This window comes from Bombina bombina, chromosome 3 (assembly GCF_027579735.1).
Source record: "Bombina bombina isolate aBomBom1 chromosome 3, aBomBom1.pri, whole genome shotgun sequence".
Taxonomy (NCBI): domain Eukaryota; kingdom Metazoa; phylum Chordata; class Amphibia; order Anura; family Bombinatoridae; genus Bombina; species Bombina bombina.
This window is the reverse complement of record NC_069501.1, coordinates 1256181545-1256199983: the sequence shown is the minus strand read 5'-3', so window position 1 is coordinate 1256199983 and position 18439 is coordinate 1256181545. Positions and strand designations below refer to the sequence as shown.

Sequence of the window (18439 nt, the reverse complement as noted above, 5' to 3'; positions counted from 1 at the left end):
CCTTTGCTATATTTGCAAAGTGAGAGAATAAGATGGAAATTTGTCTAATAGCCACATAACAGCATGGACTCTTTCCTTACAAGGCTGGCCTTCAGAAATTCGCTACAAGCAGAATAAAAAGAATCCAGTCACACAAGGACTTGCTGAGCTCCACAACTGTACTGCTAAGGATCATGGGGAAGTAGAAGAGTATTTCCTGGAGAAAGAATTGCTTTCCCCATATAAAGTATATAATGAGGACCATTGTCAAACATTACCTTGGGTATATGTTGATGGTTGCTCTTACCATGCCACTGTTGATAATGAGCGCAGATTAGTCGCTGGCATTGGTATAACTTGGGCAAATGAATTCCCAAATATTTATGTAGGCTTCAACATTGGACCAAGATCCAGTCAGGTTGCAGAACTAACTGCTGTTCTAAAAACCATTGAGATGGCTATTGAACAAGGTATTCATGAATTTGTGATCATTACTGACTCAGATTACGTGCGTGACAGTTTTGTTGAATACCTGCCAACTTGGAAAAGAAATGGCATGAAGAAAACAACAAACCAGTCAAGCAAGGCAAGTTGTTCTGCGAAATTGATAACCTAGTGGTGACCAATGGGTTAACCATACACTGGAAGAAGACCAAGGGTCATTCCAGGGTTATAGGTCCTGATAGGGAAGGCAATGATCTTGCAAATTCATTAGCCAAACAAGGAGCCATAACTGGAGAACTCCTTAATATTGACCACTTAATGGGTGCAATTCAGGTAGAAGCCATTACCAGAAACCAGGCTAAACAACAAAATGAGCCTAACCTGGTACAATGGAGTCAGGAGTCTCCTAGTGAGGACCTGATCACTAGTCAAAAAGAAGACCCAATTGTAGGCATCTTCTATAAACACATAGAAGATCCTGAAAGCAACTACATTTTAAAGGATGATTGTATTGGCAAGGAAGATCTTAGAATCTTAATGAAATCCATGTCACAAGTCAAGTTACAGGATGCTTTGTTAATTAAAACCTCCAAAACTTGCATCCAGCAATGGGTGGCACCTACAAAGTTCAGAGGTCTCATGCTTCAACGTGCCCATGATGCTCCCACATCTGGCCATCGTGGTGCCAAACGCACGTATGAAATATTGCATGATTATGCCTTTTGGCCACACATGTTGAAAGAAGTTCAAACTTACTGTCAAGGTTGTTTAATCTGTCCACAGTTCCAACCCACTGCACCAAAGCATAGAGCGCCATTGCAGAAAAGGGGGATGGTGATGCCATGGTCAGATATACAAACTTATTTTATTGGTCCAGTAACTAGGTCATCAAGACCTAGTTGAGGTTGTCACAAAATTAGGAGCAAATCTAATGTTATCAAGAAAATACGACATTTATTACTCAATATAGCGTGAACCATATGAGGATTAAACGCATTATAAAAAAACATTGGGGCTTATTATGTAGGGACCTTATACTAGGAAAACTGCTAGACCCTAATCAGAGATGTGTGTTCAGACGAGCACCCACACTTAAAAATTATCTGGCTCCTAGTAAGGTAGTTGTGCATAAAGAAAAAGATAACTAAATCTAGTTGTCAAGTCTAATAAAATTACACCTACATACAAAAGACAAACTATAACTAAAGGGATTTTCAAGTGCCATTTGAATCATTAACATGTGCAAATAAATCAACTCTGGATGTAATTCTTTTTCTTCACACACTACTAAAAAAAAAAAAAAAACACACGATTTTTCAACACCTTTCATGTATTGGCACTTTTGTAGTGCATCTTTTAACTTATAAGCTTTGTGGGATCCAATATGTAGGCCGGACCTGCAGAATTGTGAGAAATAGATGGAATGAACATCACAGAAATATAAGGAATAATTTCAAATTTCATAGTGTTCCCAAACATTGTAACATGATCCACAATGGGAATGCGGACATTTTTATGATCTGTCCTCTAGAGAAGATACCCCATTCTTTTCTTTACAATAGACTGAGACAAAGGGAAACATATTGGATTTATAAGTTAAAGACATTATTTTCCTTTGGACTCAAGAATATGGATCTAGCTGCTTTTTGATTAGTGTAATTTCTATTTTATTTTTTTATGATTTTTAAATTCTATTCTTTATTTTTGTCATGGAGTATCCAACAATTATCTATTGCCATTATTTTGAATATACATAATAGTTTTCTATTATAAATTTAAAATACACATTGCAAACACTATAAACACATTGTCACATACTAAGAAGTCAGTAGATGTAGATTTCATTGAGTTAGTTAGCACATATTTCCATTTCAAATATTATTGTATACTCAAATAGAATTTTAATAATGGTCTCATATTCTTGTATCATTCATTTTAATCACCAAGTATGAATTCTGTTATCACAGATCGTTTCACCTTTATTAATTTCAATTGATATTTTGTTATCAGCTTTTGCACTTTCGCATTTATATAATATATATTTATGTTGCCTTATATTGTTTAACATCTGATAGTCAGCTCCTTTTTAATGTGAGGGTGGTTCTATATGCCGTATAATTTTTGTTTTGCCCCGTCACCGTAGTTCTCTTCCTTAACCTATAGCATAGTTTTGCGTCATATGGGCGTGTTACACACCAAGCCCGTGTGATTTAATAGGTAGATTCCCTGCAGTGGGCGGGTGACGTCACACTACGCCCGCCTGGTTAGGACAGATCTCTATTACGGATCTATCACATGGATTCTATGGCCTTTGCAATTGTTACTCTCTAGTTTACCTAGAATGTAACGTAAAAACGTACATAGGTCTGTATATATTTTTATACTAGTATTTACTTATCTTTGACCATTTTGACCGCGCCCCCTCGTATCACATTTATGCGAGTGGATGCCGATCTGAATGACATGACATTTGATGGGTAATTTATGGCTCTATTATGCTAGAGAGTTATATACTATATAGGTGTTCATACTAATTGCGTCTTATTGCTACTGGAGAGATATATATATATATAACAACATTTCTACACACAAATTGTACTCGTCATCATAGAGGGTGTGTTACCATTCTATTGGTTGTTTGTGAGAGCAGCTGTGAGATTGTATAGCCTGAGGAAACGGTGCTGTGCCACTGAGAAATGCGTTGCTGTTCGGAAGTTTTTAATAAAGTTTTTATCAATTTTTTGCTTCTGCTACTTATTCCGTTTGGATTTCTGGATTGCCTATCCTTTTATAACCCACACCCCTCTGTCTATTGACGGCTGGTGTGTGTTTTTCCTGGACTCCTTCAGGTGCTGAATTGCCCGAGAGTCTGCCGGATGACTTTTTGGATCCGGCTTATTTAGCCCCAAATTGTGCTTTCCCCCACGTGAGTAGGATTGACATCTGTTCAAATTTATTTTGTGTGACCTTCTGATTTGCACTATGTGGCAGCTTCTATCTTTTTTAACAGTATATTACGCACACCACACACCGCTGGCTATAACAGCACTAGCTGCACACAGTATATATTGCGCACACCACACCCACCCACCGCTGGCTATAACAGCACTAGTTGCACACAGTATATATTGCGCGCACCACACACACCGCTGGATATAACAGCACTAGCTGCACACACCACACCCACCGCTGGCTATAACAGCACTAGTTGCACACAGTATATATTGCGCACACCACACCCACCCACCGCTGGCTATAACAGCACTAGTTGCACACAGTATATATTGCGCGCACCACACACACCGCTGGATATAACAGCACTAGCTGCACACACCACACCCACCGCTGGCTGTAACAGCACTAGCTGCACACAGTATATTGCGCACACCAGACACCGCTGGCTATAACAGCACTAGCTGCACGCAGTATATTGTCTACACCTGCATCACCAACTAATAGTGGTGCACAGTATATGGCATTTTATTGCATATTAAGAAAAACCTGCATATTTTATAATTATTTGGATATAAAAAGGGACTAGAAAATAATTTAAATAGTCGGTTTTTTTTTTTTAAGAAAAAAAAGATATCTACTCATATTCATTAATTACCTAGTAAACTAATCTCTTCCGTGTCTGCTAAACATCAGTTTCTGATAAGATACAAAAGAAAACATTTTAAATGTACAATAGGCAACATTTGATTGGGATTCCTTTTCATATTGGCTTTTAAAATTTTCATTTTTGATTGGATGGTTTTTAAATATTTCTGCTGTATTACAGGACCAAATCTGAACAACTGTTTTGCTATGTATACAGTCTCTCTAAACTTTATGGTATCCCCTGTATAGGTGCTGCAGAATCTGCACAAATAGTATTTACATGTAGATGCCACAAAAGCTGAACAAAAACTCTGGCTACTAAGTTTTTGGCAAATCTGTCAAACCATGTAATTTAATTGCAAAAAAAAAACACACACGTTAATACCAGAGCTGGTTTAAAAGCCTGGAATTGTAGTGTCTTGGGGTTATATAGGAACTCTGGTACGCATCCTGTCACTCATAAAAATAAGTCAATTGCACCGGATTCAAAAAGCAGTCTTACTAAATCTAAGCAAAGTGAGAAATGTAAGGGAGCCCAAAACAGATTGCACAATATACTAGAGTCTTCTGGTAACAAGAGAGTTAAAGGCCAGATCAGAAAACCACAAGCGGGGGTGGGGGTGTTATTGTGAGTCTTTAAAACCACATTGTCAATTTACATTCACACCAGAAAGCACTTCCAGGTCCAGCCTTCGATCAGCAGACACTAATTCAGACACATGCCTGTTAACCCCTTGACCTCACTAAAACAATGGCTGCTGCACTGCTACATGCAAGCTGCCCTGTCCCATGGGTATACAAGAGGTGAAAGTCCACAGCTATGGACCTTGTCCTCCCGCAGTTCACATAAAACACTTTCTTGGTCGTAAAAGATCAACTCGCTTTACAATAACCCCGAACAATAAAGCACTATTAGGGACAGTTCTAAATAGGTCACCAGAGTGTGCAGCCAATGGCTGTGTGGGATATAACAGTATCCTGCACTTCAATTTCTAACAGGAACAGAAAATCTCACAGTTTCAGAATAGAATTACAGGAAAAGGGGACAAAATTAATAATGAAAGTATATTGCAGAGGTTTTGTTTTTATATACGATTTATCATTTTATATTACCACCTCAAAGTGTTTAATATCCCTTTAATGTGAGGTAAGCAAGTGTCTGAATCTTAGAACCAGCTACAGTAACATATTATTAAAGGGACACTGAACTCTGATTTTTTTTCTTTCACGATTCAGATAGAGCATGAAATCTTAAGCAACTTTCCAATTTACTTCTATCAAATGTTCTTTATTCTCTTCTTGGTATCTATTTGAAATGCAAGAATGTAAGTTTAGATGCCGGCCCATTTTTGGTGAACAACCTGGTTTGCCCTTGCTGATTGGTGGATAAATTCATCCACCAGAAAAAAAAGTGCTGCCCAGAGTCCTGAACAAAAAAAGCTTAAATGCCTTTTTCAAATAAAGATAAGAGAATGAAGAAAATTTGATAATAGGAGTAAATTAGAAAGTTGCATGCTCTATCTGAATCACAAATTAAAAAAATTGGGTTCAGTGTCCCTTTAATTGTGACCAAAAGTGAAAAGTCAATAGCAGGAAAAAAAAAAAAATCACACATGCCTGTCTCTTGTTTCATACAAATCTGTTAACCCCTTGTTGCAGTTCTCTTTATTCATTAATGGATTAACCCTTCCAGCGCCAGATAGGTTTTTCAAGCATGGTAGATATACAAGGCCATTTACACACAACCAGCCTCTAAACTGAACAATTCCTTAAGAGATTCTGTAGAGCAGATTTAGCAACAACAAAAAACATTAAAAGCTAAAACTAAATAGTGTAAATCACAGGGAGAAATCTTGCCAGAATCAGGATAAAGAACACGGAGAGGGACTGCACATTTACACAAGATGATAGCCTGTATGGCTCAGTGCCCAAAAGCTCAGCACCCGCCCCTGCATATTACAAACCGGACACTGGGCTTCCTCGCATCTACCTTTGTGAGAGAAAAATAAACTCACAGTGGAGCTCAAACTCGTGAACTTTTCATGAAAATACTCAGCAAGTATTGCTTAATCCGTCTCCAGAAGAAGAAGAAAAAATGTAACGAGAAAAAAAAAAAAAAAAAAAAAAAAAAGGATGAAGTTTAGGAAGTTCAGTCTAGTTTATAAAAGCCACAGCTGGGGGTTCGGGGGAAGGAGAAGGCTGCAGGAGTCCCAGGACAGCTTCCATGATAGTTAGCTTGTATTTGCATGCCAAATCCCAGCATGCTCCTGGCTGTGACATTACTGTGATGTGGCTGTGATGAACCAATGCAGGGAGGAGGGGGAGGGGGGCTGAGCCAGGCTTGGTTGCACTGCAGCTCTCTGAAACAAAAGCGCCTGCAGCTTGGGAAATACTATAACGGACTAAAAGGACAATTATGTCTGGTGCTGTGCACACTCACTGTCTGATCAAAATCTGCACTACTGATAAAGTTTATTGTATGCAAAAACACAGGAAATAAAACTTTTTGCAGTTATTAGGTGCAGAAATCAGACACTGCACAATAATACACCTACTATATACTCAGTCTCATCATACAGGGAGCACATATAGAAGCATGAAATAAGTTTATGACAATGATTAATAATGAAGTAGGGGTTTGACACTAATTTATGTACCATGAAACAGACCAAACTAAACAAATACAGATAGTGGCTGGCACTGTTCCACAAGAGCTTACAATCTACTGCTGGTTATGTTAGTTGTAGTAACATTCCTTGATTTGTGGATGTTAAAAGGAACAAGTCAAACTTTTATTTTTTTATTATTTTCTCTGCTGTTCCCATTTTATACCTGCACAAAATGTCCTGCTTCACAGAATCTAAACTGCAGTGTGTCTGACACGTTATGCACTGACAGATTAGTGCAGAAGTTTATGTACAACTGGCCTCTTATTAGCAGGAAAGTATTAAGGTAAACGTACTCATGAGAGATATTCCTGGAAAGTCTCCCTAAGGGTGAGAAACCAGCCATGGACAATGTGCTTAGAGGGATACAGCTGCACCTCAATGAGGATGAAATGATCGCCTGGGGTCACCATATCCCTCTAGGCACATTGTACGAGGAGTTTATGTCTGGTTACCCAGCACAATAGCCACTGAGCTGTTTGTTCCTGGCAGACCACTTCACTATCTGTATGTATAGATATTGCAGAAAACACTTACAACAAGTGACAGTTATAAACACTAAAAAACACACTCTGTATGCAAATCTTATACAATGTATCACTGTTTGCCTACATATACTGCACACATTTATAGGGGTAGATTTGTCATTGTAGGGAAGCCGTCTGCCAAATATCAAATTGTGGTGCACATTTGTTCCTCATGATTACCGTTGCACACCCTGTTCTTGCGCAACCAATTGCATTAGAGCAAGGTCTGTCAAATCAACCTGGTTAAATCAGTCTGGGTGATTTTCAGCCAACTAACTTGGCAGAGGTGGTTTAGGAAGCAGCGGTTCAAAGTAACCACTACTTTATAAATATCAGTAGCAGAATCAAAATGAGTGAGCATGCAACGGACAGGAGCATTCAGATTTTGCTAAATCTACCCCTTTAAGGACCACTGAACACAAATAGTAAAATACATGATTTTGAAACTTCATATCTCAGAATAATTTTGCAATGAAAACTGCAGCTTTATTTTGTCATATTGTTTTAGGTTTATTCATTTCACTGATTTCCCTGTCCCCCAGAACAAAATAACCCCTGCTAACCAATCACAAACTAATATTCAGATATAGCATGAACTCTGTTTGCACATGTGCAGTTGAGAGATACTGGGGAAGTCTGCCCTTCTCTCTTACCGGTGGTTTAGCACCGATTCAGCTAGTTACTATTGCAAAGAATGATACTCCTATAATGATTTGATGCAAAACTGATAATCCACCTTGTACATACGTTTGACTGCTGAGAATCTTAGTGGGAGGGTAAAATAAACAAAAACTCACATATATTTCCTAAAAGTATTACCCAAACCTCTCTGGGAGAAAGTGAAAAAAGCACAATTTTTAGATATATTTTAGAGTATTGGTGGCTAAATGTAGCCAACCAATCAGCAAGCGCTACCCATGTGCTGATCCAAAAATGGGTCGGCTCCTAAGCTTAATCTCTTGCTTTTCAAATAAAGACACAATATATTTTTTTTTTTTACATTTGGCAAAATCTTTTATCCGTTCATAACCTTTTGGAAAAATCTGGATGTATGAAACATCCTCAATATAAAAGGACAGTAAACATGTTCTGTAAGGATGTGTCTCAATCTGAGCCCAGTAATTAGTTCTTGGCTTAGTGACTCCATACTAACGAATCTCCCAAAGTAGGTGCCTTCCACCACCTCACCTGTATTCTACTACCCAAAGCACATGCCAAACTAATTTTTGGTTCAGACCCTGGGTAGCACTTGCTGATTGGTGGCTACATTTAGACACCAATCAGCAAGTGCTACCCAGGTTCTGAACCAAAAAATCTCGCTCCCAAGCTTTACATTCCTGTTTTTTTCTCCAAATAAAGATACCAAGAGAACAAAGAAAAAGTAATAGGAGTAAATAGAAAGTTTGGAACGGTTGGTGAGAGCCACACAAATTAACCCCTTGTAGTGAAAATGACAGCACATTGGGTGACATTAAAGGGATAGTATAATCGCAATTAAACTTTCATGATTGAGAGTGCATACAATTTTAAGCAACTTTTTAATTAACTCCCATTATCAAATTTTCTTCGTTCTTTTGCTATCTTTATTTGAAAAATCAGGAAAGCAAGCATAGAAGCCAGCCCATTTTTTGTTCAGCACCTGGGTAGCGCTTCCTGATTGGTGGCTACATTTAGGCACCAATCAGCAAGCTCTACCCAGCTCCTAAACATAAATTCAAATAAAGATACCAAGAGAACAAAGAAAATTGATAAAAAGGAATAAATTAGAACGTTGCTCTACCTGAATCATGAAAGTTTAATTTTGACTAGAATATCCCTTTAAGGGGTCAATATATTAAAATTAGGGTTGCACAGATACCATTTTTTTAAGACCGAGTACAAGTACCGATACTTGTTTTCAAATACTCGCCGATACCAATTACCGATACTTTTTTTTAATGTCATGTGACAGTTTACCAAGCACAATACAGACTAATTATTTAAGATTCCTTCTTTATAATTATTAAGGACTGTAACTCAAAAGGCATTATGAAATAATAAAACAGGTTTTATTTGTCACAAAGTTCACAGAACGTTTAGAAATGAAAATATTACAATAAAATATATTAACAACAATAAATAACAAATATAAAATTGCAACCAACCAAAAGTGCCATACAGTAAAAATAAAACCGTTTACTGTTTAATCATGGTGAACAACACTATGGGCTAGATTACATTTGACTGGTAAGCTTTACCAGTGCTCTCATTACACGTCCTACTCCATTAAAGGCTATGGCGTTGGAAATGTGAACAGAGCATTGGTAAAGCTTACCAATCAAATGTAATCTAAATCTAGTCCTATAATTGCAGGATGAGTGTTCATTGGGATTAACTTAATTTTTTCTATGAGTACTCTTCCTGCAATTATATAAGCTAAGATGTTCCTCAGAGTACAGTATGTTTTAAACATAATTGTGCAAGATGAGAACTAGCAGTATAAAAGGCAATCTAGCAATTAGAATAATTTTTCAAAAGTTAGTGGCAAGTTCTTTTTAAGGAACAGAACAGAAGCATCTCTGCATGTTCAGCTATAAGTCTGTTTTTGCTATCAGTAAGGAGGTTTGACTCTAAGTTGAACAGTCTTTCACTTTCCACACTTCTGCATGGGGCAGAAAGATATTTTTGGGCCATTTTAGCCAGAGCTGGAAATCTCAGTTTATTAACTGCCCAGTACTTCAGGGGTTTGTCTGAACGAGGTACAGTGATCTCTCCTACAATAATACAAATAAGAGCAATTTGTATTGGCAGAGCAGTAGTAAACAATTTTTAGTTTAGTCTCCACTCCAGCTTTAAATGAAATGGGAACATGCAGTTTGAAAAAAAACCCCACAAGATAGCATATGGGTAGTAAGTGGAGGTATCGGTTTAAGTATCGGTGCATTTGCACAAGTACTCATGCAAGTACTTGGTATCGGTACCGATACCGATACTAGTATCGGTGCAACCCTAATTAAAATCTAAAAAAAGGACCCTATAGTAATGACCAACTTCCTAACAGATTAATATTTAAGACACTGGCTGCATATTTTAAATATGTTTTATTAAATATGCAAATATCTACACACAAAATGTCCAGCGGCACAGGGTCAGATTTAGGTAAAGTTCCAGGGTACCCTTTGCTCTCTTCGCCAGAAGGCTCGTTTGTGTTGTGGCAACCGCGTTTGCCACAACACATAAGTCACCCAAAGCACAAATCTTTAATTAGCTTTACAAAATCTATCACAATGTTGTGTGCTAACCACTCTACATTCCTCTAGCAGACAGACTAGCCACTCACAAGCTCAGGGGCCTAGGAGCACGTTGTGTATGTACAGGTTGCTTGTTTAGAGATCATTTTGTACAGAACCTTTTTTACGCAGCATATTCTCGTCAAATTCAAGCTCACTATTGTACATTTGAACTTCTATAAATCACTTGATACTTAAATAGCAAGTCCTTTACAAATGTAACATGCTTGACAGCGATGCACCAAAATGGAGATTCTGGACCGAAAACAAAAATCGAAAACTATTTTTTTTTTTCAAATAATTTAAAAATAAATTTTAGGTTTTTTTTGCATAATTAGATTTAATGAATGAATCCTAATTGAAAAACTGCAAGCCAATAAAATAAACAATTTTATTGAAAGTAACACTAAAATTGGACAAAAAAAAAAAAAAAATCTTAATATGCTACATATGATACACAATTTTCTAAATAAATGTCAGTGCATCCCTATTAAGGAGAGGCTTGACAGATCCTCTGCTTCTGAATTATTCTAACTATATAGAAACCGCCATTGTCTGGTGTTTGATAAACCCTGGGTAATAGTATCACTGAAACATATTATGTATATTACCTAAGTGTCTATCAAAAGTAGCAGCATCTTAATCGTTCCTGAAACCATCTGACAAACCAGCTGTGACTCTAATGGTTCCTTCCCTGAGCGGATTCACTGTATATTGTATGTTTGAGTGGACTTTGCAAGAGTATTAGCTGATGGTGCACATAAAATTAGACATTAAAAAGGGACAGTAAATACCTTATAATTGCAAGACATTTATGGTGTGTTGCTATAGGATAACATACCAGCCAAGTCTAAACATGTTTAGAACAAATTAACATCTTTTTTTACTTAAATTATTCATCAATAGCCAAACCCCAGCCACCATTTGCCTTATTTGGATGAGCCAATCGGGGCTTTAGTCCACAGACAAGGCTAACCACAGTCATAATGTTAATATAAAGAACACTGTGCTGCAGTTTGTATCAACTAAAGCCAATTAAAGAAACAGATGTAGCAGGTTAAAGGGACATTATACACTCTTTATCTTTGCATAAATGTTTTGTAGATGATTTATATATAGCCCATAAAGTTGCTGTTTTTTAAAAATGTAGTTTTGCTTATTTCTAAACAACATTGCTCTGATTTTCAGACTCTTAACCAAGCCCTAAAGTTTTATGAGAATACCGTCAGCTACCGCTTGCTCCTGTTTGTGTAAAGGGTCTTTTCATATGCAAAAGAAGGGGGAGGGGGGGTGTCTTATTTCCCACTTGCAGTGGGCTTTCCAGCTGCCTTTTCAACAGAGCTAAACTGAGAGCTTCTAAGTTTTTAAACCGTTTTATACTGGATTTTTATATCAGTATCTGTGCATCTTATTCTTTATAGTAGTGTCTATTACATGCAGTTATATGAAAATAAGTGTATACTGTCCCTTTAAGTCTTGAGAAGACAACAGACGGCATTTTAAACTCTGAAAATAAGAAAGAACCACAATCTTCAGAGCCTAAATTACATGAAGAGGGAGAATAATTCAAGTATACTGCCGTTTCATTACATAAAACATTTTATATAAAATAAACTCAAGGTGCCTTTAAAAAAATAAGTATTTAACCGTTTTGCTAAAAGTAACATTAAATCTCAATTTAAAGAGATAAAATTCAGAGAGCATGCGATTTTAAAGGACCACAACGCAGTAGAATTACATAATAAAGACAAGGCAATAACACTGAATTTCAAATAAGCAGTAGATTTTTTTCTGACAAATGTACCCCTCCCCCATTTGCCGGCCCCCTGCATCACGTGACAGACATCAGCCAATCACAGACTAGTATATGTATACCCCGTGAGCTTGTGCACACGCACAGTAGGAGTTGACGCCTCAGAAAGTGTGTATATAATAAGAAAGTGCAAATTTGATAATAGAAGTAAATTGGAAACTTTAAAATTGTATTCTCTGTCTGAATCATGGAAGAAACAAAAATCGTGTGATGTCCCTTCAAGGCGCATTTTATGAGCCATTCCCCTCAAACTGTAACAATGCATTAAATGTTTCATTATTGAATGTATAAAATGACTGCAACATCTCTCAAACATTTAGATACCCTTTGTAGTAAAATACTTCAGAGAATTGTGCTTACAGTGATGGTAAATCCAAGCATTTGTGAATGTTCCTTAGCTTAGATTCCTGCTTTTTCAAATATAGATAGCAAGAAAATTGCTAATAGGAGTCAATAAAAAGTTGCCTAAAATTGAATGCTCTATCTGCATCATGAAAGAAATTTTGTTGTTTAGTATATAGGAGCCGGACCATTTTTGGCCCAGTATCTGGGTAGCGCTTGCTGATTGGTGTCTAAATGTAGCCACCAATCAGCAAGCGCTATCCAGAGTGCTAAACCAAAAATGGTCCGTCTCGTAAACGTACATTCATAATTTTTTAAATAAAAGATACCAAGAGAATGAAGAAACGTAATAATAGGAGTAAATTAGAAAATTGCTGATCCATCTGTATCACGAAATTAAAAAAAATTTGGGTTCAGTATCCCTTTAAACTGATGCCAGGTGCACACTTCTTTGAAAGTCCTGGGACTAGCATCCTGATTAGCTACTTAAAAAAAAAAAAAAAAGTATACTAAAATTGGGTTCCCTTTAAGGAAGTTTAATGAAATCCCCCTTTTTCTTTCATGATTCAGACAGAGCATGCAATTTTAAGCAAAATTCGAATTTACTCCTATTATCAATTTTTCTTTGTTCTTTTGCTATCTTTATTTAAAAAGGAAGGAGTGTGATGCATAAGAGCCGGCCTATTTTTGGTTGAGAACCTGGGTTATGCTTGCTTATTGGTGGGTAAATGTCAGCCTCCAATAAGCAAGCGCTATCCATGGTGCTGAACCTAAAATGGACTGGCTGCTAAGATTTACATTTGTGCTTTTAAAATAAAGATAGCAAGAGAACGGAGAAAACATGATAGGAGTAGATTAGAAAGCTGCTTAAAATTTCATGCTCTATCTGAATCATGAAATAAAATAATTAGGGTTCAGTGTCCCCTTAATCACTCACCCCAAGTTGTCCTGATTTTCCTCCAAGCACAAGTATTACACAAATGTAATCTCTTTTCCACCCAGCCCTGATCTAGCCCTCCACACCATCAACTAACCATGCCCCCACAGCCCTGATCTATAACCAACCCCTCCAACAGTATTATTTCTCCATCACAGAGCCCTACTTTTAGTCTCTCCACACCAACTATCACTTCTTAAACCAGAGGCATTCCTCCCTCAAACTATAACCCAAGCCCTTCTCCTCCTAAGCCCTGCTGTATCACTCTCCCCCCCCACTGACTCCACCACTTTCCCCCCAGAGCCCTGCTGTATCACTCTCACTATCAGACTCATCACCTCCCCACCAGCTCCATCACTTCCCCCAGAGCCCTATGTATCACTCTCCTCCCCACAGATTCCTCACTCCCCCAGCTCCATCACTTCCCCCAGAGCCCTATGTATCACTCTCCTCCCCACAGATTCCTCACTCCCCCAGCTCCATCACTTCCCCCAGAGCCCTATGTATCACTCTCCTCCCCACCTCAGCTCCATCACTTCCCCCAGATCCCTATGTATCACTCTCCTCCCCACCTCAGCTCCATCACTTCCCCCAGATCCCTATGTATCACTCTGCTCCCCACCTCAGCTCCATCACTTCCCCCAGAGCCCTATGTATCACTCTCCTCCCCACCTCAGCTCCATCACTTCCCCCAGAGCCCTATGTATCACTCTCCTCCCCACAGACTCCTCACTCCCCCAGCTCCATCACTTCCCCCAGAGCCCTATGTATCACTCTCCTCCCCACAGACTCCTCACTCCCCCAGCTCCATCACTTCCCTCAGAGCCCTATGTATCACTCTCCTCCCCACAGACTCCTCACTCCCCCAGAGCCCTATGTATCACTCTCCTCCCCACAGACTCCTCACTCCCCCAGAGCCCTATGTATCACTCTGCTCCCAACAGACTCCTCACTCCCCTAGCTCCATCACTTCCCTCAGAGCCCTATGTATCACTCTGCTCCCCACAGACTCCTCACTCCCCTAGCTCCATCACTTCCCCCAGAGCCCTATGTATCACTCTCCTCCCCACAGACTCATCACTCCCCCAGAGCCCTATGTATCACTCTCCTCCCCACAGACTCATCACTCCCCCAGCTCCATCACTTCCCTCGGAGCCCTATGTATCACTCTCCTCCCCACCACTTCCCTCAGAGCCCTATGTATCACTCTCCTCCCCACAGACTCATCACTCCCCCAGAGCCCTATATATCACTCATCCCCACAGACTCATCACTCCCCACCACTTCCCTCAGAGCTATATGTATCACTCTCCTCCCCACAGACTCCTCACTCCCCACCAGCTCCATCACTTCCCCCAGAGCCCTATGTATCACTCTCCTCCCCACCTCAGCTCCATCACTTCCCCCAGAGCCCTATGTATCACTCTCCTCCCCACCTCAGCTCCATCACTTCCCCCAGAGCCCTATGTATCACTCTCCTCCCCACCTCAGCTCCATCACTTCCCCCAGAGCCCTATGTATCACTCTCCTCCCCACCTCAGCTCCATCACTTCCCCCAGAGCCCTATGTATCACTCTCCTCCCCACCTCAGCTCCATCACTTCCCCCAGAGCCCTATGTATCACTCTCCTCCCCACAGACTCATCACTCCCCACCACTTCCCTCAGAGCCCTATGTATCACTCTCCTCCCCACCACTTCCCTCAGAGCCCTATGTATCACTCTCCTCCCCACAGACTCATCACTCCCCCAGAGCCCTATATATCACTCATCCCCACAGACTCATCACTCCCCACCACTTCCCTCAGAGCTATATGTATCACTCTCCTCCCCACAGACTCCTCACTCCCCACCAGCTCCATCACTTCCCCCAGAGCCCTATGTATCACTCTCCTCCCCACAGACTCCTCACCAGCTCCATCACTTCCCTCAGAGCCCTATGTATCACTCTCCTCCCCACCTCAGCTCCATCACTTCCCCCAGAGCCCTATGTATCACTTTCCTCCCCACAGACTCATCACTCCCCACCACTTCCCTCAGAGCCCTATGTATCACTCTCCTCCCCACAGACTCCTCACTCCCCACCAGCTCCATCACTTCCCCCAGAGCCCTATGTATCACTCTCCTCCCCACAGACTCCTCACTCCCCACCAGCTCCATCACTCCCCCAGAGCCCTATATATCACTCTCATCCCCACAGACTCATCACTCCCCACCACTTCCCTCAGAGCCCTATATATCACTCTCCTCCCCACAGACTCATCACTTCCCCAGAGCCCTATGTATCACTCTCCTTCCCACAGACTCATCACTTCCCCAGAGCCCTATGTATCACTCTCATCCCCACAGACTCATCACTTCCCCAGAGCCCTATGTATCACTCTCATCCCCACAGACTCCTCACTCCCCCAGAGCCCTATGTATCACTCTCATCCCCACAGACTCATCACTTCCCCCAGAGCCCTATGTATCACTCTCATCCCCACAGACTCATCACTTCCCCCAGAGCCCTATGTATCACTCTCATCCCCACAGACTCATCACTTCCCCCAGAGCCCTATGTATCACTCTCATCCCCACAGACTCATCACTTCCCCCAGAGCCCTATGTATCACTCTCATCCCCACAGACTCATCACTTCCCCCAGAGCCCTATGTATCACTCTCATCCCCACAGACTCATCACTTCCCCCAGAGCCCTATGTATCACTCTCATCCCCACAGACTCATCACTTCCCCCAGAGCCCTATGTATCACTCTCATCCCCACAGACTCATCACTTCCCCCAGAGCCCTATGTATCACTCTCATCCCCACAGACTCATCACTTCCCCCAGAGCCCTATGTATCACTCTCATCCCCACAGACTCCTCACTCCCCCAGCTCCATCACTTCCCCCAGAGCCCTATGTATCACTCTCCTCCCCACAGACTCATCACTCCCCCAGCTCCATCACTTCCCTCAGAGCCCTATGTATCACTCTCCTCCCCACAGACTCCTCACTCCCCACCAGCTCCATCACTTCCCTCAGAGCCCTATGTATCACTCTCCTCCCCACAGACTCCTCACTCCCCACCAGCTCCATCACTTCCCTCAGAGCCCTATGTATCACTCTCCTCCCCACAGACTCCTCACTCCCCACCAGCTCCATCACTTCCCCCATAGCTCCAACACTACTCCCCCAGAGCCCCGGTTTATCACTCCCACCAATACATCACTCCCCTTTAGCGCTGCCAAGCCAAACCAACTTCATCTCTTCATTCCCAGAGCCCTGCTTACTCAACTCCATCCACTCTATCATTGCCATAGCCCTGCTCCATTACCCTCACCGATATACATGCTCTACCACCCCCCCCCCCACTTTGTCCTATCCCTTCTCCTCCCCAGAACTACTTTACATCCCTTATCCCTCCTCTTCCCTCACCTGTAGCCTTTACCTCTCTGACCATTGTGCCCAAAACGCGCCATATCACTCCATATTTCAGGCCTACCTCTCAGTCACTCACCTGCCTCCCACTCTGTCGCCCGCTCACCCGGTTCCCACTTCCCGCGTTCACCTCTTCGAATAAAACAAATTAAAAAAAAATAAAACCCAAGCTGCGAACTATTCAAAATCCAGCGCACCCGCCATTGGTCACCGCAAACCTGCGCGGTGACGTCACTCACATATGACGCCCTCGAAATACATTTGTTTGCGACAATTGTCCGTCTGATTCTAGACCACGCCCCCTCTTAACCTCCGGGGGCGGAGTTTAGCCACACGCCCTTCTCTGGGCAGAAATATTATAATAGCTACATGCCCTCAGTTAACATGGCGTACAGGAAGTGGATGTCCTGCTTCAATATTTATTTATTATGTTATGGACGTCAGTGACGTCACAGAACTGCGAAGATGGCGGATTTTCTGCTTATTAATAAAAGCTAATTAAATCAGCTATTGTCTTATACTGCTTTGTGCTTTATTTTCGCCGCTAACCATTTCTGCGCCCCACACTCCCACACTTTTTTCCCTATGCATGATGCACTGTCCCTTTATACAGAGTACAATGTCCCTGTAACCTTCAAACATCACCCTCTCTTTGAATACAAGACATACAGACTTTGTATATTCAAAATAAATGAAAAAGCACATTTATTATTTTTTTTCGTTAAAGGGATATGAAACCCCAAATGTTTCTTTCATTCAGATAGTGAATACACTTTTAAAAAATTTGCAATTTGCTTCTATCATCAAATTTGCTTTGTTCTCGTGTTATTCTTTGTTAAAGAGATACCTAGAGAGGTAATTGTGCACATGCCTGAAGCACTACATGACAGGAAATAGTGCTCTTGCTAATGTATAACATTGTTACAAAACTGCTGCAGAAACGTGCACACTCTTGCGCTAACATCCCTGCTTCTCAACAAAGGATAACAAGAAAACAAAGAACATGTGATCATAGAAGTAAATTGGAAAGTTGTTTAAAATTGTTTGCTCTATCTGAACCATGAAAGATAATTTTAGGGTTTTATGCCCCTTTAATTTTTAAAATGAGATCTGTCTTGTGTACAGAATTTTTTACTCTTATGTATTCTGTGTATAAAATATAAAATGTAATGAGTTAAAAAGTTAAGACAAATATAATAGACAAAGTAATATTTGTTATCATCATGCAAATACTCTAGTTTTCACAAGAGGGGGCTGCAAAATGTATCAAACATTGTAAATAACTGAGACCATTGTTGCTTTTCTCAAAGTTACTGAGCACAATATATCAATTAATCAAATACCAGCTTTTTTCTTTTTTTTTTACAATATATATATGTGTGTGTGTGTGTGTGTGAGAGTTTATGTGTGTGTATGTGTGTATATATATGTGTGTGTGT

General features: G+C 40.5%; 2 protein-coding genes across 2 annotated transcripts in view; one reads left to right on the top strand and one right to left on the bottom strand.

The window, feature by feature from the left end:
• NUMA1 (nuclear mitotic apparatus protein 1) overlaps positions 1-6347 on the bottom strand; it is a gene marked incomplete in the record, with an annotated part of 309504 nt that extends 303157 nt beyond the window's left edge. The window contains 1 exon segment of the mRNA XM_053708792.1: positions 6014-6347.
• Positions 6348-14626: 8279 nt separating this feature from the next.
• LOC128652706 (uncharacterized) lies at positions 14627-16738 on the top strand. The gene has a single exon (XM_053705637.1). It carries the CDS (start codon positions 14627-14629, stop codon positions 16736-16738), a length of 2112 nt encoding a protein of 703 aa, XP_053561612.1.
• The last annotated feature ends 1701 nt before the right edge of the window (positions 16739-18439 follow it).

Coding starts and splice junctions, on each gene's coding strand:
- LOC128652706 (XM_053705637.1), top strand. CDS start 14,627: ATGTATCACTCTCCTCCCCACAGACTCATCACTCCCCCAGAGCCCTAT.